Source organism: Capra hircus, chromosome 11 (genome assembly GCF_001704415.2).
Source record: "Capra hircus breed San Clemente chromosome 11, ASM170441v1, whole genome shotgun sequence".
NCBI classification, from domain to species: Eukaryota; Metazoa; Chordata; class Mammalia; order Artiodactyla; family Bovidae; genus Capra; species Capra hircus.
This window is the reverse complement of record NC_030818.1, coordinates 47560544-47585848: the sequence shown is the minus strand read 5'-3', so window position 1 is coordinate 47585848 and position 25305 is coordinate 47560544. Positions and strand designations below refer to the sequence as shown.

Genomic DNA, 25305 nt, shown 5'->3' with positions numbered 1-25305 from the left:
AATTCTCATTTCTTCCTGCCCACCAAGACCTTCAAGGAAAAGGCTGTGAATGGAGTATATGGCTAGCTACAGCTGAGGAATTTAGAAAGGCTGAGATGACAGTAATACTTCTTCAGGGGGAGTGTGTCTTACTTTATTTACTTGTGTGGGTGTGTTGGGAGCAGTTGAGGAATCAATTGGATTCAGAATTAAGACAGAAAAAGCTAGAAACACAGGAACTCTGAACAATGATCTTAGTACTACTACTGACTCACCATTTTGCCTTTTATAGAACATCCATGGGTGTCTTCAACTCCCTAAAAACCAACATTGCCAATCAGTTTCCCTTTCAAAAGTGTCTGAAGTTGAGTGGATTTTCTTTCTATTACAAGAGTAAAACTTAGGAAGAAAAAAATGTATCTTCACATGAAGCTAACATTGACATGGTTGTCTATTTCCTTCCAGCTTATTTTAAAACGTTGTTGTTGTTTATTCACTAAGTCATGTCCGACTCTTTGTGACCCCACAGGCTCCTCTATCCATGGGATTTCCCAGGCAAGAATACTGGAGTGTGTTGCCATTCCCTTCTCCAAGGGATCTTCCCAAGCTAAGGATTGAACCTGAGTCTCCTGCATTGGCAGGCAGATTCTTTACCACTGAGTCACCAGGGAAACCCATTTTAAAACATAGGTTTCATTTATTTGTACTATTAGTTGGGATCTTATCTAAACGTCGAGCATGCCCAGTCATGTCTGACTCTTTGGGACCCCATAGACTATAGCCCATGAGGCTACTGTCTGTAGAATCTTCCAGACAAGAATACTGGAGTGAGTTGCCATTTCTAACTCCAGGGGATCTTCCTGGCCCAGGGATCAAACCTCCCCCTCTTGTGTCTTTTGAGCTGGCAGCAGATTTTTTTTACCACTTCCCAACCTGGGAAGATTTTCATATTAGGTATCTTCTGTGTTACTATACTCTCTTTGTAGAGTTTAAGACTGCATACTTTCTGACCATTCCTGTATAAATGGACATTCAGATTGTTTACATGTTTTTCTTATTATAAAAAATTCATCATTCATTTGAAGTAATAACTATATAAAAACAACTTTAGTGCATGCTGCAGATAAAATGCTAATAAAATCTTATTGTTATAATAATAATAAAGATTAGGATGATTAGAGTAAATGATCTTTAAAATGATTTAAAAAATTGAAAAGATTATTTTTAAAAGTGATTTACCTAGTACACCTGAAACTAATACAACATTTCAAGTCAACTATATTTCAATAAAAAAGAAAGAAACATAGAAATTGAAATGACTGCTTCATAATTAAAAAATAAGAGATATAACCAAACTCATCACTGCAGAGATGAGGGAACTGCTCGGGTGTACCTGAGACAGCCTAGAGAAGCATCAGAGGAAAGCTTTGCTCATCCTATCTTCACTCCAATTTTAGGGTCCTGGTGAGATTCAGCCACTGTAAGGGAGAAACCTGACTGGGGAGGTAGACCAGGTGACCCACAAAAGTCACCCTATGAAAGAGGCATTTTCTAACATTGTGTTACTGCAAACCAGGCTATCTGCATTACCTTCCAAAATGAAGATTTTATCTTTAGTTGAGTAGTGCATTAAATGAAAATCTCTTCTTGCAAACAATACATGAAATATATATGTATGTATATGTATATATTCTGTGAATCATTACAGGACTTCCCAGGTGGCACAGTGGTAAAGAATCTGCCTGCTAATGCAGGAGATGCAACAGACGAGGGTTCAATCCCTACGTTGAGAAGATCCCCTGGAGTAGGAAATGGCAACCCATTCCAGCATTCTTGCTTAGAAAATTTCATGGACAGAGGAGTCTGGCCAGCTAAAGTCCATGGTATTGTAAAGAGTCAGACACGACTGAGTGATTGAGTACACACACGAACATACATGAAGCCTTACAATAAATGAACCCCTGTGAAACCACCATCCTACTTAACTAGAACATTATATTACATTCATCTTGCCTATCTTTTCCTATCCTGTCCCATACTTGTCCCAAAGGTAACTACAGTAGTAGTCTGAATTTTGTGTTACTTATCCCCCTGTGTTTTCAATGATAGTTTTGCCATATATGTACATATTCCTAAACAACAAATAATTTAGTTTTTATAGCTTGTTTTTCATCTTTTTAAAAATTTTATTGTTTATTTATTTATTTATTTTTACTTTACAATATTGTATTGGTTTTGCCATACATCAACATGCCAAGGTATACAGTTATAGGTGGTTTTATGTTCTTGCTTCTTTCATTCAAATGTTCTTCTATTATTTATACATATGGTTTTGTGTAACTAACAAAATGAGTGAGCTCTGTATGTGTATGTACCACAATTTATGTTTCCATCCTCCTGCAAGTAGTTGCTATGGGACATTTTTGTTTCTATCTCTTGGTCAACAGATACATGGGATGTGTATCCTAGGAGTGGAATTTCTGGTTCATAATGCATGATATATTTAGCTTTAAAATATAATGCTGCACTGTGTCATGTTGACTTGCAAGTTGAATTGTGTCTTTGTTAGAATAGACTGGGCTTAGCATTCAGAGCAGCTCTTCAGGCCTTTGTTATATAGCCCTTAGGTCTGGTTAAAATCGCTTTAATTTGGTTGGTTGGAAAAACAGGTCATCTGCTTAAACATAAAAGGCCAAGAATAAAACAGAGATAATCCATTGAGACCTGGCAAATGAGCAGCACTTGGGCACCAGGATCCCTGGTAGACATGGCTAATCAATCAGGCAACACCTTCTTCCTGAACTCCAACTTGGCCTCACTGTTCTTTCTAGCAGCAGCCACTGCGAATCAACCAAAACTGACGTTTAGAAGGGAGCCTGTGCGTCATGCTTTTGGGGGATTCTGAGTTTCATGCTGGAAGGGGATGAAGGCAAAGTAGGTGGATAAGGTCAATTTACCAAGGAGTCGTCTTTCATGGATTTGGTCTTTGAAAGTGGTTGAGCCCCCAGGCATGGTGGATAAGCTTGAGTTGTTCAATGTTTCTCTCTTCTCCTTTTGCTCTGTACTTAATTTTATATAGGCTTAGTTGTCCGAGGCATGTGGGAGTCTTACCAGACCAGGGATTGAACCTGCGTCTTCCTGTAATGGCAGACATTCATTCTTAGGAGCTTTCCTGCTGGCTTGGATGGTAAAGAATCTGCCTGCAATGCAGGAGACCCTGGTTTGATCCCTGGGAGAAGATCCCTTGAAGAAGCAAATGGCAACCCACTCTAGCATTCTTGCCTGGAGAATTCCATGGACAGAGGAGCCTGGTGGACTACAGTCCACTGGGTCACAAAGAGTCGGACATGACTGAGTGACTAACACTAACCTTTAAAACTTATTTTAGAATTATTATTATTTTTTGATATAATTTTATTTATTTATTTTGGCTGTGTTGGGTTTTTGTTGTGGGCTTCTCTCTAGCTGGGGCGAGCAGGGGCTCCTCTCGAGTTGTGGTACTCAGGCTTCTCATTTTGGTGGCTTCTCTTGTTGTAGAGCATAGGCTTGAGGGCATATAGGCTTAGTAGTTACAGTTCCCAGGCTCTAGAGCGCAGGCTCAATAGAGGTGACCCAAGGGCTTAGCTGCTCTGCTGCATGTGGGATCCTCTTAGAACAGGATTGAACCTATGTCCTCTGCATTGACAGGTGGATTCTTTACCACTGAGCCACCAGGAAAGCCCAGCATTATTTTGTTTGAATTTATTATTATTATTAAGGAGGTGAAAGGTCTTTTAAATATGCCTATTGGTCATTACGTTTCTTCTTCTGCAATTTGTCTATTTTCTATTGATGCCCTCACTTAAAAATTATATTGTAGCTCATTTGCTTATTACTACAGGGCTTCCCTGTGAAGTACAGGGAAGCCTGGCATGCTATAGTCAATGGGGTCACAAAGAGTCGGACATGACTGAGGGACTGAACAACCAAAAAGATGTTATTAGTTCCAAAGCTTTCCTTGGAACATCTGTAAGCTTTTGAACCCCTGACACTGAGTTTCTATTACCTTCTAGGTAGAACAGGGTTGTCGGCAGTCTGGAAGTGAAAAGTGTGTATTTCTTGATGACAACAGAGATGATGTAGAGTACGTGTCGGGCCATCGAGGGGAATTGGATCATAGGACACTGAAGATCTCTTCCAACCTGAGATTTTCTGAGTTATACCATTTTTTTCAGTACATGCAAGGGACTACAGCGTGGCAAGACAGGGGTGTTAGGCTAATATAGGAATAAAGCTTGTTTTGATTTAATTTAGCATCAAATACAACAAATATACTTTTTATAAGGAAAGTGTTCGTGGGCAGTTCTAGAAGCCAGAAATACTATTCAATTTTTTTTCTTTTTATTTGATAAAGTCCCAGATGTCTTACATTTAGAGAATCTGTAGCCTATGGGTTCCTGACTGGGTCCTTGGATCCTTAGCTAGGGAAGTACCTGTAACGAGAGGATCAAAATGTATGTGGATGCGCATGCATGCTTTTTATTTCTGGGGAGAAAGTTATTACTTTCAAAATGGTCCTCAACCCAGAAGAAGGTTGAGACCCATCAAATTCATTCAAGCCCTCTCTCTTACAGATGGGGAAACTGAGGCTTAGTGAGGCTTTCCCCGGGTCACACAGGGCAGGGGTTGTGTCTCCCAGGATCTTGTCTGTCATCGCTTTTCACTATCCTCCCCAACCACCCAACCCCTACAAGTGGGCCTACCATTGCCTACCTAATTTTCTTTTGTTCTTGTCAATTCAATTATTAATATTTAGTCGTAATAAAAGAAAGAATATACATCTATTAATTGCAGAAGAATCAAGATCTGGTTCTGGGGCCTGAGAAAGGTTAGATCCAGAGACTTGTAGGTAAGAAACAGAAATATACATGTGACTATACAGGGAAAGGGGCTTCCCTGGTGGCTCAGATGGTAAAGAATTTGCCTGCAACGCAGAAAACCTGGGTTAAATCCCTGAGTTGGGAAGATCCCCTGGAGAAGGAAATGGCAACCCACTCCAGTATTCTTGCCTGAGGAAATTCATGGACGGAGGAGCCTGGAGGGCTACTGTCAACAGGGTTGCAAAGAGTTGGACACGACTGAGTGGCTAACACTTTTCACTTTGATACAGGAAAAAAATGTTTATAATAATAAACCAATGTATTAGTTTCCTTTGTTGTTGTTTAGTTACTAAGTTGTGTCTGACTCTTGCAACTTCATGGACTGTAGACTGCCAGGTTCCTCTATCCATGGAATTTCCCAGGCAAGAATACTGGAGTGGGTTGCCATTTCCTTCTCCAGGGGATCTTCCTGACGCAGGGAACAAACTGATGCCTCCTGCATCAGCAGGTGGATTCTTTACCACTGAGCCACCTGGAAAGCCCCAATTAGTTTTCTACTCTTGGTATAAAATATTATCACAAATTTAGTGGTTAAAACAACACAAATTTATTTGCTGAAATAAAATAGGACTATGTTTCCAAGATTTTTTTTTAGCTTCTATAGGCTGCCTGCATCTCTGGGCTTTAAAGCAGTTGTGCAGCATCTTCTCCTCTGACCTCCTGCATCCTTCGTAGGACCCTAGTGATTACGTTACACTCACCCAGATGATTCAGTTTTACCTTCCCATCTCAAGGTTCTTAATCTTCGTTTCATCCGCAAGTCCCTTTTGCTATGTAAGGTAATTCATGTAGTTTCCAGGAGTAGGACATTGACATTTTGGGGGGCTATTTTTCAGCTTACTTCAACCAATAATATGCACTTCCTATTAATCCAGTTTTTCACACATGATGTTAAGAAGTGAAAAGGACAGTGAATTTTTTATTTTAAAGTTCTTGACCAACTCCTAAATAATTCTGTTTAAAGAGTTGGAAGTGCCCAAGAGAACCTATCTATTCATCTGAGCAGGGAAAATCAAAGATGAAAATATGAGAAAAATAAAGATTTTTAAAAAACTTTTTATTTTGTAATAGAGTATAGTCAATTAATAAGCAAAGTTGTGACAGTTTCAGGTGAACAGTGAAGGGACTCAGCCATACACATACATGGATCCATTCTCCCTCAAACTCTCTCCCATCCAGGCTGCACGTAACATTGAGCAGAGCTCCCTGCACTATACAGTAGGTCCTTGTGGGTTATCCATTTTAAATATAGCAGTGCGTACATGTCCATCCCAAGCTCCCTAACTGTCCCTTCTCCTCATCCTTTCCCCGACAACAGAAGTTCATTCTCTGAGAGTTTGAAAAGAAAGATAGTTTAGAACAAATTACTGTCAGCTGGGCTTTTTTGAAAATTAAGCCAGCTATGAGCTTCTTCAGGTCCAATAGAGACGGCTGGGCTTGCAGTCCATGTAATTCTATGTGGACCCATGGGAACACCAGAATTAACCATGGCATATGCACAAATACATGTGTGACCTTAATCTGGTAACAGCTGGTGGGTAAGTGGTGGGATATAAATGATGCTATAAATGGAAATAGTTTAATAAAGGGATTAGATAAGTTCCTGAGCAGATAGTTCAGAAAATGAATGAGTAACTGTGAAAGTATTCGGGTTACAGTCTTCAACATTTGCATTTGGTGTTAAGGATAACCACAGAGTAGATTTAGACATATATCTGTGATTTGGCACTTTAATTCATCTGCAGAGGTCAGACATGTTGATATGTCGCATGGCCCATAGCGAGCTGTGTTGCTAAACTTTAATCCTTACATGCAGAAGTTTAGGGATAATAGCTTTTTAAGTAAAGATTAGGTCAAATGCCAAGTTGTCCCCCAAACAATGTCACCTTCTCTTATTTGCATCTGAAGATGTGTTCTGAGTCTGGGAAGAGGGGTTTGGTAGAGTGTGGGAGGTGCATCCAGGTCTGAGTGAGGTGTGTGAGCCTTGTCCTGGGAGCTGTGGCAGAGAAAATCTTGAAAGTTGCAATTTTAATCAAAGAAGTGTTAAAAATTTCTAGGTCTGTTCTAGGGATGTAGCACCACCTAACTTCCGCTAAGGTAAATAATTGTGCAAATGTGAATCCCTTAAGGATTGACATGGGCCATTTAAAAACAAGACTGGGGGGCTTCCCTGGTGGCTCAGTGGGGAAGAATCCACCTGCCAATGCAGGAGATACCGGGTTTGATCCCTGATTCGGGAAGATCCCACATGCTGTGGAGCAACAGAGCCCAAATGCCACAAGCACTGAGCTCTAGAGCCTACACACAGCACTGCTGACGCCCACTCGCCGAGAGCCCACGCTCTGCAGCAAGAGAAGGCACTGCAGTGGGAAGGCCACACACTGCAACTGGAGAGCGCCCCCGTCACAACTAGAGAAAGCCCGAGCAGCAACGAAGACCCAGCAAAGCCAAAAACAAACAAACACAATTTTAAAAATGACACCAGGCCTATGCCGTAGCAAAAAGAAACTGAGTGTCCCAGCTCTGGCCATGTCTCTCCTCTCTGCAGAAGCCTCCACTGGACCCCTTCTGTCCCCTCCACCCCAGCCCCCCTGCCGGTAGAATAAGGTCTTATTACTGAAAGATGCATTCTAGGTCCCCCACAGTCCAGTCATTTTTCCAACATTATTTCCCGATAATGTGATCTTGTCAAACAGTTCCTCCTGTCCGCTAGATACCCCTGCCCTGACTGCTTCCCCCATGGAAGGCCTTGACTCATGCCAGTGCCTCCCCGTGGCGGAGCACTTGACCTTCTATGTATAACTCGGCTCATCTTCAGACAGTCAGAACCGTGCCTCCCAGCCTCCTCAGTGATGGCCTTCCCAGATTCCTCCTTCCTTGACCTTGAATCCTGCAGCAGGATTCCTAGGGGGCATGCCTCACCTTCCTTATATGTGTTTATGCTTCAGCTCAAACTGGGGACTGCTTGAAGGCAAAGTCTGTATCTTCTTTATTTCTGTCAGCTAGCTCAAGGCAAGACACATAAAAGATGCTCAATAAATGCTTTTTAATAAACTTAGAACTTTTAATTTACTTTTAAAAGTGGAAATATGGTAAAAAATATAAAGAAAACAAAAAATTCAAAAATTGAGGTATAGTTAATTTACAATATCATATTAGTTTCAAGTGTATGACACACTGATTCAATATTTTTATAGATTATATTCCATCTAAAGTCATTACAAAACACTTGCTGTATTTCCCTGTGTTGTATCCTTATAGCTTGTTTCCTTACAGCTTATTTATTTTATCCATAGTAGTTTGTATTTCTTTTTAAAAAAAATATGTCTTTACAGAAGGAGGTGGTAGGATCATGGAATCATTATCAACTACGATGAGACTTTTTTTAAATACCTTCTTCTTAAATTTTTTATTTATTTTTTAATCTTTTGGCTGCATTACAGCATGTGGGATCTTAGTTCCCCAACCAGGGATTGAAACTGCATCCCCCAGCATTGGAAGCGCTGAGTCTTAATCATGTGACTGCGAGGGAAGTCCCAGTAGTTTGTGTCTCTCTTAATCCCATACCCCTATCACGACCCTTCCACCTTTCCTCTCCCTACTAGTAACCACTAGTTCTCTACATCTGTGAGTCTGTTTCTGTTTTTATTATACTCATCTGTTGATTTTATTTTTTAGATTCCACATATACATGATAACAAACGTTACTTATCTTTCTCTTTCTGACTTATTTCACTAAGCATAATGCCCTCCAGGTCCATCCACATTGTTGCAAATGATGCCCAATAAAAAACTGTGAAAGAAGAAAGATGGGGAGGAACAAGGAAGGAAGAAGGAATTTAAAATATTGTAAAGTTCTCCAGGTACTTGAGGGATGCGATGTTCTTTTTAAAAATTAATTATTTTAATTGGAGGATAATTATTTTACAATATTGTGATGGTTTTTGCTATACATCAACATGAATTGGCCATAGGTATACATGTGTCCTCCCATCCTGAACCCCCCTCCCGGATGTGATTTCTTTAAGGCAGATGCTCTCCCCTGCAATTTTTAAGGGCAGACCTCCTCTCAGGCTACAAGTTTTTAGGTAGCCCAGGAAGCCAGAACAGTTGGTCCAGTCCTCTCTGGCTGTGTTTTTAGAGGGCTCGTTCACCTTGCAGGCGCCTTCTATTTGCATTTATCTGACCAGGAACCAGTTATTTCCATACAAGGAGCTGAGCAGCAGCTGCCTTTCCATCCCTCTTGACTCTGACAGATGATACAACCCAGGGCTGCAGAGGAAAGAGCGAGCAGGGACCCGCTGGCTGGGGCAGGGCACACTCAGGGCTGTACACAAAGCAGGTAGGTTTGGGAGCTTCCTCTGCCTTCTGTGCTAGGAACAGTGTCAGGCACCAGGGACCCCTATGAGAATAATATCCCTGGGAAGACAGTGATGACCTATACACTGAAGGGTTGCTGTGACAGTTTAACAAAAGAGAATTGCTTAAAAATATCTCTGAAAATTGCAAAGCACTGTGTAAATGGGACTCTTGTGGGGACTGAAAAAATGAGACTAAGGAGGAGAAATGTGGCTTGGTGAAGGTCATCAGCTAAGCTGGTTGGCAGAAGCAGTCTTTCTCCTGGAATCTAAGATGTGGTTTTAAGTGGGGAGGGATAAATTGGGAATGTGGGATTAACAGATTCACACTACTATATAGAAAATAGATAAACAACAAGGACCTACTATACAGCACAGGGAACTATATTCAATATGTTGTAATAACCTATAATGGAAAGGAATCTGAAAAAGCATATATATATATATATGTACAACTGAATCACATTACTGTATACCTGAAACATTGTAAATCAACTATACTTCTTTAAAATAACTAAGTGAGGAAGTGGTATTAGAACTTTATTTATTTAATTAAAGTATAGTTGATGTATGATATTATATGTCACACGTGTACAATGCAGTGATTCACAAATTTTAAAGGTTATACTCCATTTATAGCTATGACAAAATATTGGCTATATTCCCTGTGTTGTACAGTATATCCTTGTAGCTTTTTTTCCCCAAACTTTAAAAATTGTAGAATGGAATCTAAAACAGATTGGGAGCCTGTAGACAATGATTTGATGGTTAACATTTGGGACCCACCATGAGTTCACTAGGAGAAAGATCATTTCTGATTGATCATGTTTTCTTCTTATGAATTGTAATTAAACATTGATTATAACAAAGTGATTGTAAAGACTCTGATGAGACAAAATGAAGGCAAGACATTGTTGAACTGGTGGCTGAATCGAGTCAAGGCCTGATAAGGGATTGTATACATTGTTGTAAAGGTCTCTCCGTCACCCGGTATGGGGTGAGGTCTATACTGTAGTATCTTGGGGCTCTGTCCCTAGCCTACTCCTTGTTCAAGTAATTAATGGGCTGCAATTCTGCGCAATTGTAAGTAATTCTACTCTTCCTCTCTCGCTGGGAAGACTTCAGGGAATACAAGGGAGTGAGGAAGACATTACTATGGGAATAACCTAACCTGTAAGTAGGCACTAACCTTTCAAACCCTTGAGCACTTTATGATTAACTACTGGCATTGCACCTCACAGCAGTTTGTGGAGTCGGCCACCTATCACTTCCGCTTTCTTTCTGAGCCAAGAGAACACATCACATAACACTGGTGACATCAGCAACTCTGTCATCCTTACTCTTGCCAAATGCACAGAATTATGATATAAATGTGTAGATGAAATTTTGGGTAAAACAGGTCATGTCCCATTATACTGTAGATAATTATGACTTTTTTATTCTTTGGAGAAAAGGACAGTCTATTTCAACAACGAGAAGTACACGTGACACAGAATGCTCTCTCCCATGCCATGGTGCTAATGACCTGTGACTCTCAGCAAGAGCACTGTGAGGAATTTCCACCCACTCCCTTGGCTTAGAAGACAAAGTCCCTGGTTCCTAAAGGGGAACTCCTATGTTGTGATCCAGGAACACCCTGTGTCTCCTCTTATAGTGCTGCTCAGGCTGCCTGGTGACCCCGGGTTCAATTGTTCCTCCAGAACTTGTGATAGTCCCAGGGCCTAACGCATACAGGTCGTAAATCTATACTTACTGAATTAAACTGAAGGGTTTATATGCAGAGTTCAACAGCATTCCCTTCATTAGTTTCACTGAAAAATATCTGCCAAAAGAATAGTTACAGGGCTTCCTTGGTGGCTCAGTGATAAAGAATCCACCTGCCAATGCAGGAGACATGGGTTCAATCCCTGATCTGGGAAGATCCCTCATGCTGTGGAGCAACCAATCCCATCTGCCACAACTACTGGGTCTGTGGTCTAGAGTCTGAGTCCCACAGCTACTGCAGCCCTAGAGCCTGTGCTCTGCAACAAGAGAAGCCACCACAGTGAGAAGCCCTGGGACTGCAACTAACAAGTAGCCCCTGCTTGCTGCAACTAAAGAAAGCCCTCGCAGCAGTGAAGACCCAGAAGGGCCAAAAATAAATAAACAAAATTATAAAAAAGAATGGTTACAGCTGGAAGGGACCTTTGGAAACCCAAGCCCCTCATTTTGAAAGGTGGGACTCTGAAGCTGAGAAAGACAAGGGCAGCCCACTGAGCCCATACTCAAAGGCCAGTCTCCCAACAGCTGGTGTGGTGCCCCAAGGTCACAGTTTTCTCCCTCTATTTCCAGCCTGGTGAATGTTGTGTGCCACACCTGCTTCAAGAGGCAGGAGAAGCTCCATCGATGTGGGCAGTGCAAGTTTGCCCACTACTGTGACCGCACCTGCCAGAAGGATGCTTGGTTGAACCACAAGAACGAATGTTCGGCCATCAAGAGATATGGCAAGGTGCCCAATGTGAACATCAGGTGAGAGCTGGGCACTGGGGTGGGGCTTTGGATTCCCAAATGTCAGGTGGGGAGTGGGGTGGCAGCGGGGGCACCACGCCTCGGTCCAAGCAAGCTGGGCTGAGAGCAAGTCAGGAGAAAGCCCCAAAGAGACTATGATTGCTGCTTCTGTGCTCTCCCTTGGTCTGGGCTGTGCTTAGTCACTCAATTGTGTCCGACACTTTGCGACTCCGTGGACTATAGCCTGCCAAGCTTCTCTGTCCACAGGGATTCTCCAGATGAGAATACCGACATGGGTTGCCATGCCCTCCTCCAGGGACTCTTCCCAACCCAGGGATCGAACCCAGGTATACCGCATTGTGAGTGGATTCTTTACCATCTGAGCCATCAGGGAAGCCCCACCCCACTTGGTCTGGGAAGCCCATTTATGAGGGAATTTCCACTGGGTGGAGCTGGCTGCAGACTTGTTCTATGTGGCTCCTCAATGTTTAATTTTAAAAAACTGACCTGACTATCATATAATATGGCTTATATGAGGAATCTAAAAAAAAAAAAAAGGTCCAAATACATTTACCAAATAGAAATTGAGTCACAGATGTAGAAAACAAACTTATGGTTAGCAACTGAAACTAACACAATGCTGTAAATCAAGTACACTCTAACAAAAATTAATTAAAAACTGACCTGCTTGTCAAAAAGTTAGGAAGTTACACATTAAAAAAAATTAAGATTTCTGGCTTCTCTTGAAAAAACGTGAAGATTTGGCAAAATGAAAGCTCAATAGCAACTAACCTCTTTAAAAAAAAATAGAACTTTTCAAATTATCACAGCTCCACTCATCCCCATGGTTGTACACTAGCTCTCTGGACTCATTACACCTGAAAGGCATTTGCATTTGTAAAAATCTCTGCGCCAATACCTTAATTCCAGAGCTACCAAGTGCAGGAGGCTCCAGCAGGGTAGGACCTGATGCTAGATTGCAGGTAGGTGCTTATGAAGCTGGCAGTGGAGAGTGGAGGAGATGGGGATGGTGATGCTGGAGCCTTTGAACTGAGCATTTTAACTGTGAAGTTAAAGCCCAGACTAACTTATGGGAAACTGCCAAATGAAATTGCTTAGTTAGCTTCCCCATCCCCTGTTCCCTAGTTCCATCTGTTGAAATCTTACTTCTTCTTTTCCCCTACTCCTTCTTTTTGTAATTTCATGTGAAATTTTATTTATTTATAAATTTCCCTCTTATTGAGGTGTAATTGATTAAGTCATAGGATATTGATATTTTAAATGTATTGTACACTGTGTTGATTTGCTATACATGTATATCGTGAAAGATCTATTTATCTGTGGTCATCCAAGACAAGCTTTCTAAGTGAGTGCCCTGCAGGTTCAGAATGCCACCACCAATCTGGAGTGGTGGGCCTCTTTCTTTGGTCTCTTCCTGCCTTCTGTAAAGGGAGGGCAGTATGAGAACCAGCACTCTGGAGGTTAGCATGGCAGGGAATGTGTATTACCCACACTTTACTCGCCATTGGAGAGGTTCAGAGAGGGCAAGCAACTTGCCCAGAGTCACACAGTAAGAAGTGGAGTCATCAGACTTCTCCGGTGCTCATCTCAGTTAGCCGCAGGGTCAGGAGAGACACAGGTTGCGGGGGGCCTCTGCAGAAAGGGAGAGGCAGTGGAACTTCCCTCAGCAGAGCTGAGGGGTCCCGAGGAAAAGTGAGTCTGCTGTCCGCCAACCCAGCCCCTCGGGGAGCGAGAGACAATCAGACGACAGGGGTTCTGTCTAAGCAGTTCCACTTTATTGTCGTAAGCTCCTGGTTTACATAGGCAAGCAGGGATGTTTTGCGAGGGACTTTCCATAGTTCTACCAATCAAGTTAAAGGTCAGATTACCATGTGCTTACATCATGACAGGGGTCTATGGTGATCACCCATTGTCCACATGCACAGAAATCAAGAGAGCCAATCAAAAATTTTGACAAACAACTTAAGCTGCGCCCTCATCTCTTCCGCCAGGCACCATCTTAGCTTTACACCAAAAAGCTAGCCCTTCTTTTTAAGGTTTCCCATTGAGGGCCCCACAAGAGGTAACTGGACCTCACTCTGTCCCCAGACCCCTCTCATGGTTTCCCAGACCACACAATATGGCTTCCGCTTCCGTCTTCACCTTCATTCGCTTTCTTCTCCTTGCTCCCTAGCCCCAGCCAGCACCTTGCTGTTTCTTTTTCCCCCTGCTTCTTTTCACTGGACCCTGCAGCATGTGGGATCTTAGCTCCGCAAGCAGGGACTAAACCCATGTCCCCTGTTGTGGAAGTTCAGAGTCTTAACCACTGAACCACTAGGGAAGTCCCCACTTTGCTGCTTCTAATCATGCCAAGCTCTCTCCCTCTCTTTAGGGCCATTGTATTCGCTGCTCTTTCCCCATCTGCACAGAGCTGGCTCCTGTTCACTCCACTGGCAGCCCCGAGTGCCTCCTCCAGCCTCCGCTGAGCACCTTGGCTTCCCCTGAGCACCTTGGCTTCCCCTCCCCCTCCCGCTCAGGTCATCCTGTTTGATTTTGGGTACAGCACTTAGCACTGGTTATCTTTTCAACTTAGGTCTCCCCGACTCTAAGAGGGCTTCCCTAGTAGCTCAGTCAGTAAAGAATCCACCTGCAATGCAGGAGACAAGAGTTTGATCTCTGGGTGTGTTAGATCCCCTGGAGAAGGAAATGGCAATCGGCTCCAGTATTCTTTCATGGGAAATCCCATGGACAGAGGAGTCTGGTGGGCTACAGTCCACGGAATTGCAAGAGTCAGACAGGACTTAGTGGCTAAACCACCAACCACCACTCTAAGACGCTTCACGACACAAGAAATGCCATCCCTCTAGTTCAGAACTGTTACCTTGAGCCCGACACCGCGCCAGGCAGCAGGAGGCACTCGGCAAGTGGTTGTGGAAAGAATGATTGCAGCAAGGCCTCACTCACTCCACCCTTCTGCACAGGCTTGCGGCACGCATCATGTGGCGGGTGGAGAGAGAAGGTAGCGGGCTCACTGAGGGGTGCCTGGTCTCTGTGGACGACCTGCAGAACCACGTGGAGCACTTCGGGGAGGAGGAGCAGAAGGAGCTGCGGCTGGACGTGGACACGTTCCTGCAGTACTGGCCGCCGCAGAGCCAGCAGTTCAGCATGCAGTACATCTCCCATATCTTCGGCGTGGTGCGTAAGAGTTCGCTCAACCTGGAGGTGGCGTGGGGTGGAGGTGGGCAGCGACCCCAGCGCTGCCAGGTCAGAGAGGAAGGGGCGGCACTTCCCTCGTGGTCCAGTGGTCAATACTTCCCCTTCCAAAGCAGGGGATGCAGGTTCAATCCCTGGTTGTGGAGCTAAGATCACACGTGACAAAATAAAGAAACAACAACCCCAAAACAAAACAGGCAATGTTGTAGCAAATTCAATAAACACTTTAAACATGATCTGCATCAGAAGAGAAAGTGTGACTGGGGAGGCCAAGAATAGCTCTGGAGGGTGAAGGAGGCCTTAGATGAGGAGCTCTCACTCAGTTCTCTTTCTGGTCTTGCTTTACTATGAGGTCATTCCTGCGGGGTCTGAAATCAACATCCCACCTGAAAACTACTCTTTATCTCCCATCGCATGTTTGAATGGTGATTTACTCTCTTGTTCATCTGCATTTCCTATACTTTCTCTACTCCACATTGAAAATGAAGACCCAGGGGGACTTCCCTGGTGGTCCAGTGCTTGAGACTTTGTCTTTCAATGCAGGGGGCATGGGTTCCATCCATGGTCAGGGAGCTAAGACCCCCACATGCCTCATGGCCAAAAAACCCAGAACAACAGAAGCAATATTGTAATAAATTCAATAAAGACTAAACATGGTCCACCACCACCACCCCCCGTCTTGAAAGAAAATAAAATGAAGATCCAATCACTATTTCTTCTTGCTGACCAGACACTTTGGAAATAAGATTCTTCCCTTTTCCAGATCTAATGGGCTGATCTTGGGGACCCAGGGAGAGGAGAGTAGGGGCTTTCTGGAGAGCGCTGTCTTGAGCCACAAATCCAGGCCTCCTGAAGTCATGAGGGAGGAGGGGATGGGAGCCCGGTGGGTCAGCAGACTCAGGCTGTGGGCTATGGGAACTTGTCTCCCATCTGGCAGGCTGAGGGCCTTCTGGGCTGCTGGTGAGTGGGCTGAGGAGGGAATTCTTGTAATAAAATAGTATGATCGTGCTCAGCACCTCTGAGTCCCCCCCATGTGCCAGAGCTTCTGTAATAGGGTTTTCCAGAGAAACAGAACCACAAGGGTGTGTGTGTGTGTAGAAAGAGAGAGAGCCAGTGAGAAAGAGATTTAATGAACTGCCTCTTGTGATTGTAGGGGCTGCTGGTTAGGCCAGCAGGCTGAAAACCCAAAAAGGAGAATTGTGTTTCAAGTACAAAGGCAGTCTGCTGAAAGAATTCCTTCTTACTTGGGGAACCAGTCTGGCTCTATGAAGATCTTCGACTGATTATATGAGGCCCACCTCCATTGTGCAGGCTAACCATCTTTATTCTAAGCCTCCCAATTTAAATGTTCACCTCATCCAAAGAACACCTTTTAGAAACATATGGAATCATGCTTAACCAAATATCTGGCCACCACAGCCCAGCCAAACTGACATAAAATTAGCCATCCCAGTGTCCCAGATAGTATTTTATTATTGTACACAATCTCTGCAACATAAGAGGAAGTTCCAGGCTTTTTCTGGTACTGCTGTGTAGCTTGTGAGATCCTATATCCCTAACCAGGGACTGAACCCCTGCCCATGGCAGTGAAAGCAATGAGTCTTAATCACTGGGCCACAGGAGAATTCCCGTTTTGGACTTTTTAAGAATACAGCTACCCCAGACTTTCAAGGTAATGGTGTAAATTGAGACTCTCGCATGGTACTAATCTTGAGGGTCATTTGGAATCACATAGAGATCAGGAGACTAACTGTTTTGTTTCCAAACTCTCTAAGCATTTCCAGAATGAGACCAGGTTTTCTATTTTTAAAAAACTTTCAACAGCTGGTTAGTGTTCTGCACCAAGTCTGGTCTGTTAGCTGACTCTCATCTTTTCTTCTGGGCAGATTAATTGCAATGGTTTCACACTCAGTGACCAGCGAGGCCTGCAGGCTGTGGGCGTGGGCGTCTTCCCCAACCTGGCCCTGGTGAACCATGACTGTTGGCCCAACTGCACTGTCATATTTAACAATGGCAAGTGAGTATGTCTTTAACTTGGGTTGGTGTGCTGGGGATGGGGAGACAGTAGGGTATCATCTCTACATTTGACTTAAACCAAAAGTAAACTGTTGGACCTGAACTAGCATGGATTTCATCTGGATAGAAAATTGAAATTTTATTCCAGAAGAAGTGTAGAGAAGACAAATGTAATGAGGAAGGTAGCAAAGTGATTTCTGAGTCTTTGTATGTTTCTTGAGGTTGCTGAGATATGTTAAATAAGCCTCTAACTACTGTGTAATTTTGAACTTGATGCCTGAGATTTTCTATGTAGGGGTCATTGCAAAGCATCATTGGCTGAGAAGGCACCTGTCAGGAGCATGTGTTAGTCAAGTTACCAGCAGAAATCAGAAGGCACACTCAAGGGTTACCCTAAGAGAATTTAATAAAAGGGCAATTGATAGAAGTGTGGGTAAAGCTGAAGAAACTGACATAAGAATGGTAAGGTGTCCAGGGTCTGGGCAGCAACATGAAATCATGACCTCCTCTAGAGGTAGAGGGGTGATGGAGGAAGTGCTGTTCCTGTGGCTGATGAGAGCTGTAGCCATGGGAGGGGGCCCTTTGTCCCCCAGCCCAACAGCTCAGCTGTGCCTGTAGAGAAACCAGCCACAGCTGGAACCGCAGTCAGGCAGAGAAGGAGCCAAGAGACTAAATACCCCAATTTCTCTCTCCTCCCACCTTCTGATCTCCTTCCATTGGCTAAACCAGAAGCCAGACGACCAAAGAATCTGGTGATGAGAACTTCAGAGGTCAGCCTCGCCCCCTGGAAGGCACAGATCAGGGGATGGAAAGGCAGAGAATAGAACTTGGGGTGGGGTGCAAATGGAGAAGAGTCAGAAAACATGATGAACCCAGGTTGTCCATGGTTCAGACTGGGGGAGCTTTGGGGTTGTGAAGAAAAGTGTTAGTCACTCAGTTGGTGTCTGACTCTTTGTGACCTCATGGGCTGTAGCTCACCAGGCTTCTCTATCCATGAGATTCTCCAGGCAAGAATATTGGAGTGGGTAGCCATTCTTTTCTCCAGGGGATCTTCCTGACCCAGGGATGGAACCCAGGTCTCCTGCATTGTAGGCAGATCCTTTCTTGTCTGAGCTACCGGGGATATAAGGCCTAAGAAATGTTTCTTTTACTGTTAGAGACGAGCTCTTATGATGATGCAAGTTGGCTATAAGCCATCAACAATGAGCAGGTTTCCCCCCAAAGATAATGGTTTCTGGTTCTCAGCCAAGAAACAAGCTTATGCTCCAGTGGAGCCTGGACTCTGATTTCCTTTTCCTTCCTAATTCTGAAAGCAAGGGCATGCATGACATTAGGCTTTCGAGCACTTGAGAAAGTCACTCAAGACAGGAAAGTTTATTTTGGACCTAGGTGACAATCTTTTCCCAGTATATTTGTGTTTCCCTTCCTAAACCTCTTGGGGTCCCTGGCCTGGACTTCATGGAATCTCCCCAGAAGGACTGGTGTCTGGAGTTACCCTGGTAGGTAGAGAGGATCAAATTCACAAGTGGGACTGGTCTTTCTGGGCACCCCTCCCATAAGTGGTGGTGACCCAATGCCCTTCTTGTCATAGCCACAGAAACCTGGGGGGCCCTTTTTTCAGATCATCACCAGTGTCTGCTCTGGCTTTGAAGCATCCACTAATTTTGAGCAGGCACGTGGTACCCGAGCTTCTTGGCTGTTGTATGAGAGAAGGTGACTTTGCAGTAACAGTCTAGGTGCCTGCCATAGTGGAAAGAATACTGGTTGTGGTGTTAAGAGTTCAAATCTAATCCCAGCAATTTTTGCATACTACCTGTGTGACTGGTCTCCAGACACATTCAAACTCTTCCCAAGACAGACATCAAAAGAGGCCACCCTTATGCCCAAGATGCTTGTTTAGAGGGATAATAATATGTAGCTTCCCATATGGTTTTTTAGCACTCTACCTTACTTATTTATGGAAGAATGCCTGCAGGAATATTTATTTCATTAAAGAGAAATTGATGTTGTTCAGTTGCTTAGTCGTGTCCAACTCTTTGTGACACCATGGACTGCAGCACGCTAGGTTTCCCTGTCCTTTGCTATCTCCTGGAGTTTGCTCAAACTCATGTCCATTGAGTCAATGATGCCATCCAACCATCTCATTCTCTGTCGCCCCCTTCTCCTCTTGCCCTCAATTTTCAATTTAAAGAGAAATTAGCCATAGTAAACCATCCAAGGATTGTTTGATTCTGCTTCTTGGTGGCAATGCAGCTGGTGACTTGAAGCTGAAGCCCTATTGGTGAACCACTCAGAAGACCCTAAGGCTCTGAAGGGCTACTCCAAGCCCAATTTGCCCATGATTTGGCATTCAAACTTGACTGGGCAACCAGGAGCATCTTTCATGAATGGTTCATATGCTTTTTTTATTTTTTTGCCCTGCTGTGGAAAAATATGGTAGCCCTCTACTTTTGAATTCATTGTCTTATGACAGTCTCATTGCCAGCTTACAGATGAAAATACCAAGGCCCAGGGAAGGGAAGTAACTTGTCTAAGGCTGAGTCCTTTTGAACCCAGAACCTCTCATTCCATATCAAATGTACTTTCCGTTATACCAGGCTACATCTTGGCAAGGGAGCTCAGCTGGAAGGGATTGGGAGAGAGGTGGTTGTGCTGGCCAAAGCTTTGATGGCATAACCTGGAATGCTGTGCACTATTGCTAGCTGTATGGGACGAGCCGATGGTAATGATTTCCACTTGGGTGTCTGTTTTGTTTTTCAGTCATGAGGCAGTGAAATCCATGTTTCATACCCAGATGAGGTGGGTCAGTCTTTGCAAACCTCCCTGTTCCTCTGACCCATCTCCCTCACTTGCCTGATGTGCTGGGACTGCCCCTTCCTGAGACCCCTTGGTTGCTATCTGTAATGCCTGTCTGCTCCCCCAAATCTCATCTTTGCTGAATGCTGTATGTTTAATGCATCTGTGTTAATCATCTTGTTCCTCACCCACCACTACCTTCTGTGCTGTGCTTGCTTTTGCTCCCTTTCTTCCTTCTCTTTTACTCCTCATTTCTTTCTCTCCTCCAACTCCAAAGTACGCCAGTCCCTTCCGGTCCATGTCTTCTTAGAAAAATACACATGATTCCTCTAAACCCTGTTTACCATGAAATGAGGACTGTTGATATTACTGACCTACTAAAGGACTGTGTGTTTGTTCATGACCTCCAATTTCTCACTCAGACTAGTTCTAAAAATGGTATCTGTAATTGTGATGTTTTTGGTAAGTATTTATTCATGTATTCTCTTTATGGCTTCTGGGCCAACTATGAATTAATGGCCAGTATGATATAATAAAACTCTTGAGTTCAAAATCTTGGCCCCATTGCCAAAATGCTGTGGGACCTTCAGGGAAGTTACTTCACCTCTCTGGGTATCAGCATCCTCTTCTGTGAAATGAGGAGGTCAATGCCCTGTAGCTGGGATATATTAGGATTCTAAGCAGAGCTGTGTGAGTAGGTCATCTTGCCCTTCTCTCCTTTTGCTTTCCACTCCTTCAGTAACAGTCAAAAATTAGGGTGGAGATGAAAGGGAACAAGGGACTAAAGACAGTTTTGCCAGTCTCCATATAAGTTGTGTGTGTGTGTGTATGATCACATTTATTGGGCATGGCAGTGTACCCCACTGTGAGAGAAGTGGTCACCTCAGATACCTGGACACACGCATCACTGTGATTCAGCTGTTTCTTGCTGGGCTGTCACCTCAGAACATGTGAAAGGGGTTGCCTCTGACTGAGACCATCTCCTGCCTTTCACATGGCATCTGACTCAGCCTCTCTGGGAGGTGAAGGGAATGACCATGGACCTCTCTGCAGATGCTTTCCTAGCCCTCCACATTCTGCCACTCACTCTCTAGGTGATGGGTTCTCTCCGGGAAGGAAGGTGCCAGGATCTTGGGGAGCTACAGGAGCACAGCTTAGATACAGAAGCACAGTTTGCTGGGCTTACTACTCTTTCTATAGCTTCTGGCCTTGTGGGTAGAAGATGCATGGCTGAGAGGCCCATGGGCTGGTCTCTGCTGGTTTGGCTTAGCTGGGTGTCAGTTGTGCAGCGGCCTTTTGTCTTCAGCACATTCTGTCTCTATTACCTGGTGAGGTGTGTAGTGTTGAAGGTAACTGGAGGCTCAGGTCTAGGCTGGAAGGTGGTTGAAATGTCATCTGCTTTCTCTAATCCACCTTCAATCCCAAATCCATGTCCCCAAGTAAAGAAAAAAGTGAAAAACGCAGTGGGCTACTAAAAAGCCAGCCTTTAGTTGCCTTCAGAGATCTTCAAGCATAACTCTCCCCATTTAATGTTTGCCTGAACCATTGGACCAAAAGTTTAGATAGGCCAGGGCTTATAATTAGACACAAAATGGGCTAAGATTGTGGGTAACTGAATATGTGTGTTTCTGAGAGAAGCAATCCCTCGCTAACCAGACATGACTATTAAGTCTTCTCTTGTTTGAAGTTTGTACCTTATTATTTCTCCCTTCCTTTGTTACAATCAGTGGCTAAATGCACAGGGATAATTGCAGACATGGCAGCTTCATATGCTTTTATGACTAAGCCCAGCTCTCTACTGGGAGTCTATTTGAGCTGATTTCAGAGCAACAGAGCAGATTTGTTTGTTATGACAAGCAGAGCAGACCTATTCAGAAAACTGTCCTTTATGTCACAATTCCCCCTTTTGGAGGAATGTTTTCTCAGACTGTTAGTGGAAGTTGTCTTTGAGGTTCAACTCCTTGAAACCTTGAAGAGCATATATCCCACCCTGGATTTGATTGACTCTTCTCCTTTACCTTGGTCCAGAATTGAGCTCCGAGCCCTGGGCAAAATCTCAGAAGGAGAGGAGCTGACAGTGTCCTATATCGACTTCCTTAACATCAGTGAAGAACGCAAGAAGCAGCTGAAGAGACAGTACTACTTTGACTGCACATGTGAGCATTGCCAGAAGGGGCTGAAGGACGACCTCTTCCTGGGGGTGAAAGACGACCCGAAGGTACATGCAGCCCCACTACTGGGGTGCTTTTGAGCATCTTCCTCAAGAGCCAGACAAGGGTGGATTCCCCAGCTAACTAAGGTGCCCTTGCCTTGCTGATTGGTGGACAGAGCATCACAGATGGGTCCTAGCTGGTGTCTTGGTGCCACTGCTTGCCAAGTTTTTGAGTCTGGGGAAGTAACTCTGTTTTCTCAGTTGTAAAATAGGAATATGACATCCACTGTGAGGGGCTGTTATGAGGATTAAACAGGATGAGCTATGTAAAGGAAATGGCATAGAGAGTAGACACTTAGTAAATTCAAAGTTCTTCTTCTTGGCCCCTTGCACATTAAGTGATGCAGAGAGTTTCTCATAGAGAGACCAGATGGGCAAAGAGATTTGTTGTCAGATTATCACAAATATGTTCCTAATCTTATGGAAATGGGCAATGTGCAGACTAGGTGATATTGAGATTGGCTAAAACGTTTACCTCCTGAGTAGCTCTTTCCTCATCAATGGTGAGACCACTGAGCATGGAAAGTCCTATCAATGAGGAGGTCAGGGGCTTGCTGAATTGGAAGAGCTAGGCTGCTAGGTGTCAGAAGAGCCAATTAAAGCAGCAAGCCTTTAGTAGCTTCCTATAATGGTAAAGCATGTGGCTGAGATTAGAGTGGGCACCGATTCCCCCAGTCCATTCCCCCCCCACCATGGGAAGGCATGCAGGTGGAGGGTCAGGTCGATCAGCACAGATGTGAGGGTTGGCTCATTGCTGAGGGACACAGAACTGAAGGCTCCGCAGTTTTATGGACCCTGAGGCATGCGAGTGAGGGGGTGGGAGGTACGGGAAGAGTTAGGAGTGGAAAAGTCCTGGATACGGAGTCAGAATGAGGAAGCATGTCTTAAAATCCCCCAAAGACTTCCCTTGTGGTCCTGTGGTTAAGACTCCATGCTTCCAATGCATGGGGTATGGGTTCCATCCTCAGTCTGGGAGCTAAGATCCTACATGCTATGTTGTGCAGCCAAGAAAATACTAAAAAAGAAAAGAAAATCTCCCCCAACTCCACTTTTACAATAAGCAGGCCTCAGTAGAGGCTCCTGAAGAAGACCTCAAGACCTCAGTTAATCAACTGTACTTCAATTAAAAAGAGAGAGAGAGAGACTTAAGAATGAAGGCACCTGGGTCAGGAATGCCCATATGTGAAGAGTGTGACCTGCCAGGATGGGCCTGAGCCCTTGGCTGCACCTCCCTTCAGAGACTGCGGTGCACTGGCCTTGCACCAAGTCTTTCGTGGGGAGGGCAGCTTTCCCTCCTACCTGTGTGGCCTGCCAGGTACAGCTTATAGTCAGATTTGAAAAAGCACATATAGGTTTTTAACTGGGTGCCAGACTCCTTGGAGAAACTAACTCAGTATTTCTGTATAATGCACAGTCCATCAGTGCATTTGAAGACACAAGTATACTTGTGAATTAACTTAGCTTCTGTATCGTATTGGGCTTCCCAGGTTGCACTAGTGTAACGAATGCACCTGCCAAAGCAGGAGACATAAGGGACTCGGGTTTGATCCCTGGGTTGGAGGAGAGCATGGCAGCCCACTCCAGTATTCTTGCCTGGAGAACCCCCTGGACAGAGGAGCCTGGGGGACCGTAGTCCATAGGGTCGCAAAGAGTCAGACACGACTGAAGTGACTGCACGCACACATACGCTGCACCCTGTGTGTTGGCAGACACTTGTCTCTGGTTAGAGCAAAGGCTACAAACAAAACTGACTTCTGTGTTCAGAGGGTGGGACCCACTCAATTACTTATGGCATCAGTGCTACTCTCCCCTGCTCATTTCTCTCATCCCCAGGCTATTCTAGACATTTTTTTTTTTTCTGCCACTAACTTATTTTCATTTTTAATAGGTAATATTTTTTACCCTTTGACCAAGCTGTTCTAAGAATTACCCTGCAGATATACTTGCATACATGCATGGGTATATGTATAAAGAGATAGGACACTGCAGCATTGTTGGGAACAACAAAATATTGAATAATACCTAAATAACCACCAATAGGGAAATATTTAAGTTAAGGCAATACCTCAAAGTCGCTAAAACTGATGAGGTATATCTTTATGTACAAATATGAAAGGAGCTCTATTTCTTTTTTTTATTTATTATTTTTTAATTGAAGTATAATTGATTTACAGTGTTGTGTTAGTCTCTGGTATACAGCAAAATGATTCAGTTATACATGTGTGTGTGCATGCTAAGTCGCTTCAGTCGTGTCCAACTCTGTGTGACCCTCTGGACTGCTGCCTGCCAAACTTCTCTGTCCATAGCACTTTCCAGGCAAGAGTACTGGAGTGGGTTGCCATGCCCTCCTCTAGGGGATCTTCCTGATCCAGGGATAGAACCTGTGTCTCTTATGTCTCCTGGACTGGCAGGCAGGTTCTTTACCGCTAGTGCCACCTGGGAAGCCTATACACACACACACATAATTCTTTTTCATGTTTTTTCCCATTATGGTTTATCGTGGGATACTGAATATAGTTTCCTGTGCTACGTAGGAGGACTTTGTTGTTTATTCATTCTATAAACAATAGTTTGCATCTGCCAGCCTCAAACTCCCAATCCTTCCCTCCCTGCCCCCTTGGCAACCATAACTCTCTTCTCTGTGTCTGTGAGTCTGTTTCTATTTTGTAGACAAATTCATTCATCTCATATTTTAGATTCCGCATGTAAGAGGTACCATATAGTGTTTGTCTTTCTCTTTCTAGCCTACTTCACTTTAGTATGATAATGTCTAGGTCCATCCATGGAGCTGCACATGGCTTTTAAAATCTCTGAGTAATATTTCATTGTATATAGGCACCGCATCTTCTTTATTCATTCGTCTGTTGAAGGACATTTAGGTTGTTTCTGCATCTTAGCTGCTGTGATTAGCTGAGCTCTATCTCTTTTTTTAGAAGCATTTATGTATTTGTGTTTGGTTGGGCTGGGTCTTCCTTGCAGTGCACAGGCATTCCCTAGCTGTGGTAAGCAGGGCAACCCTTCATTGCAGTGCTCAGGCTTCTCTTTCGTTGTGGTGGCTTCTCTTGTTTCAGATCATGTGCTCTAGATGCTTCTGTAGTTGTGGCACACAGGCTCGGTGGTTGTGGCTTGTGCACTCTAGAGTGGAGGCTTAGTAGTTGTGGCACATGGGCTTTAGCTGCTGTGTGGCATGTGGAATCTTCTCGGACCAGGGATCAAACCTGTGTCCCCTGCATTGGCAGGTGGATTCTTATCCACTGTGCCACCACAGAAGTCTGAGCTCTATTTCTTAAGGGAAAAGAGTTAAGGGGCCAAACATTGACATATG

General features: G+C 44.1%; 1 protein-coding gene across 2 annotated transcripts in view; it reads left to right on the top strand.

Moving 5' to 3' along the window:
* SMYD1 (SET and MYND domain containing 1) overlaps positions 1-25305 on the top strand; it is a 43540-nt gene that overhangs the window by 2408 nt on the left and 15827 nt on the right. Inside the window, exons 2-6 of one of the 2 annotated variants that reach the window (XM_005686696.3) lie at positions 11588-11764; positions 14725-14938; positions 16843-16973; positions 19733-19771; positions 21797-21986. In XM_005686696.3, the coding sequence (XP_005686753.2) occupies positions 11588-11764; positions 14725-14938; positions 16843-16973; positions 19733-19771; positions 21797-21986 (751 nt within the window). The remainder of the gene's footprint in view (positions 1-11587; positions 11765-14724; positions 14939-16842; positions 16974-19732; positions 19772-21796; positions 21987-25305) is intronic. The other variant, XM_005686697.3, reaches the window with a different exon arrangement.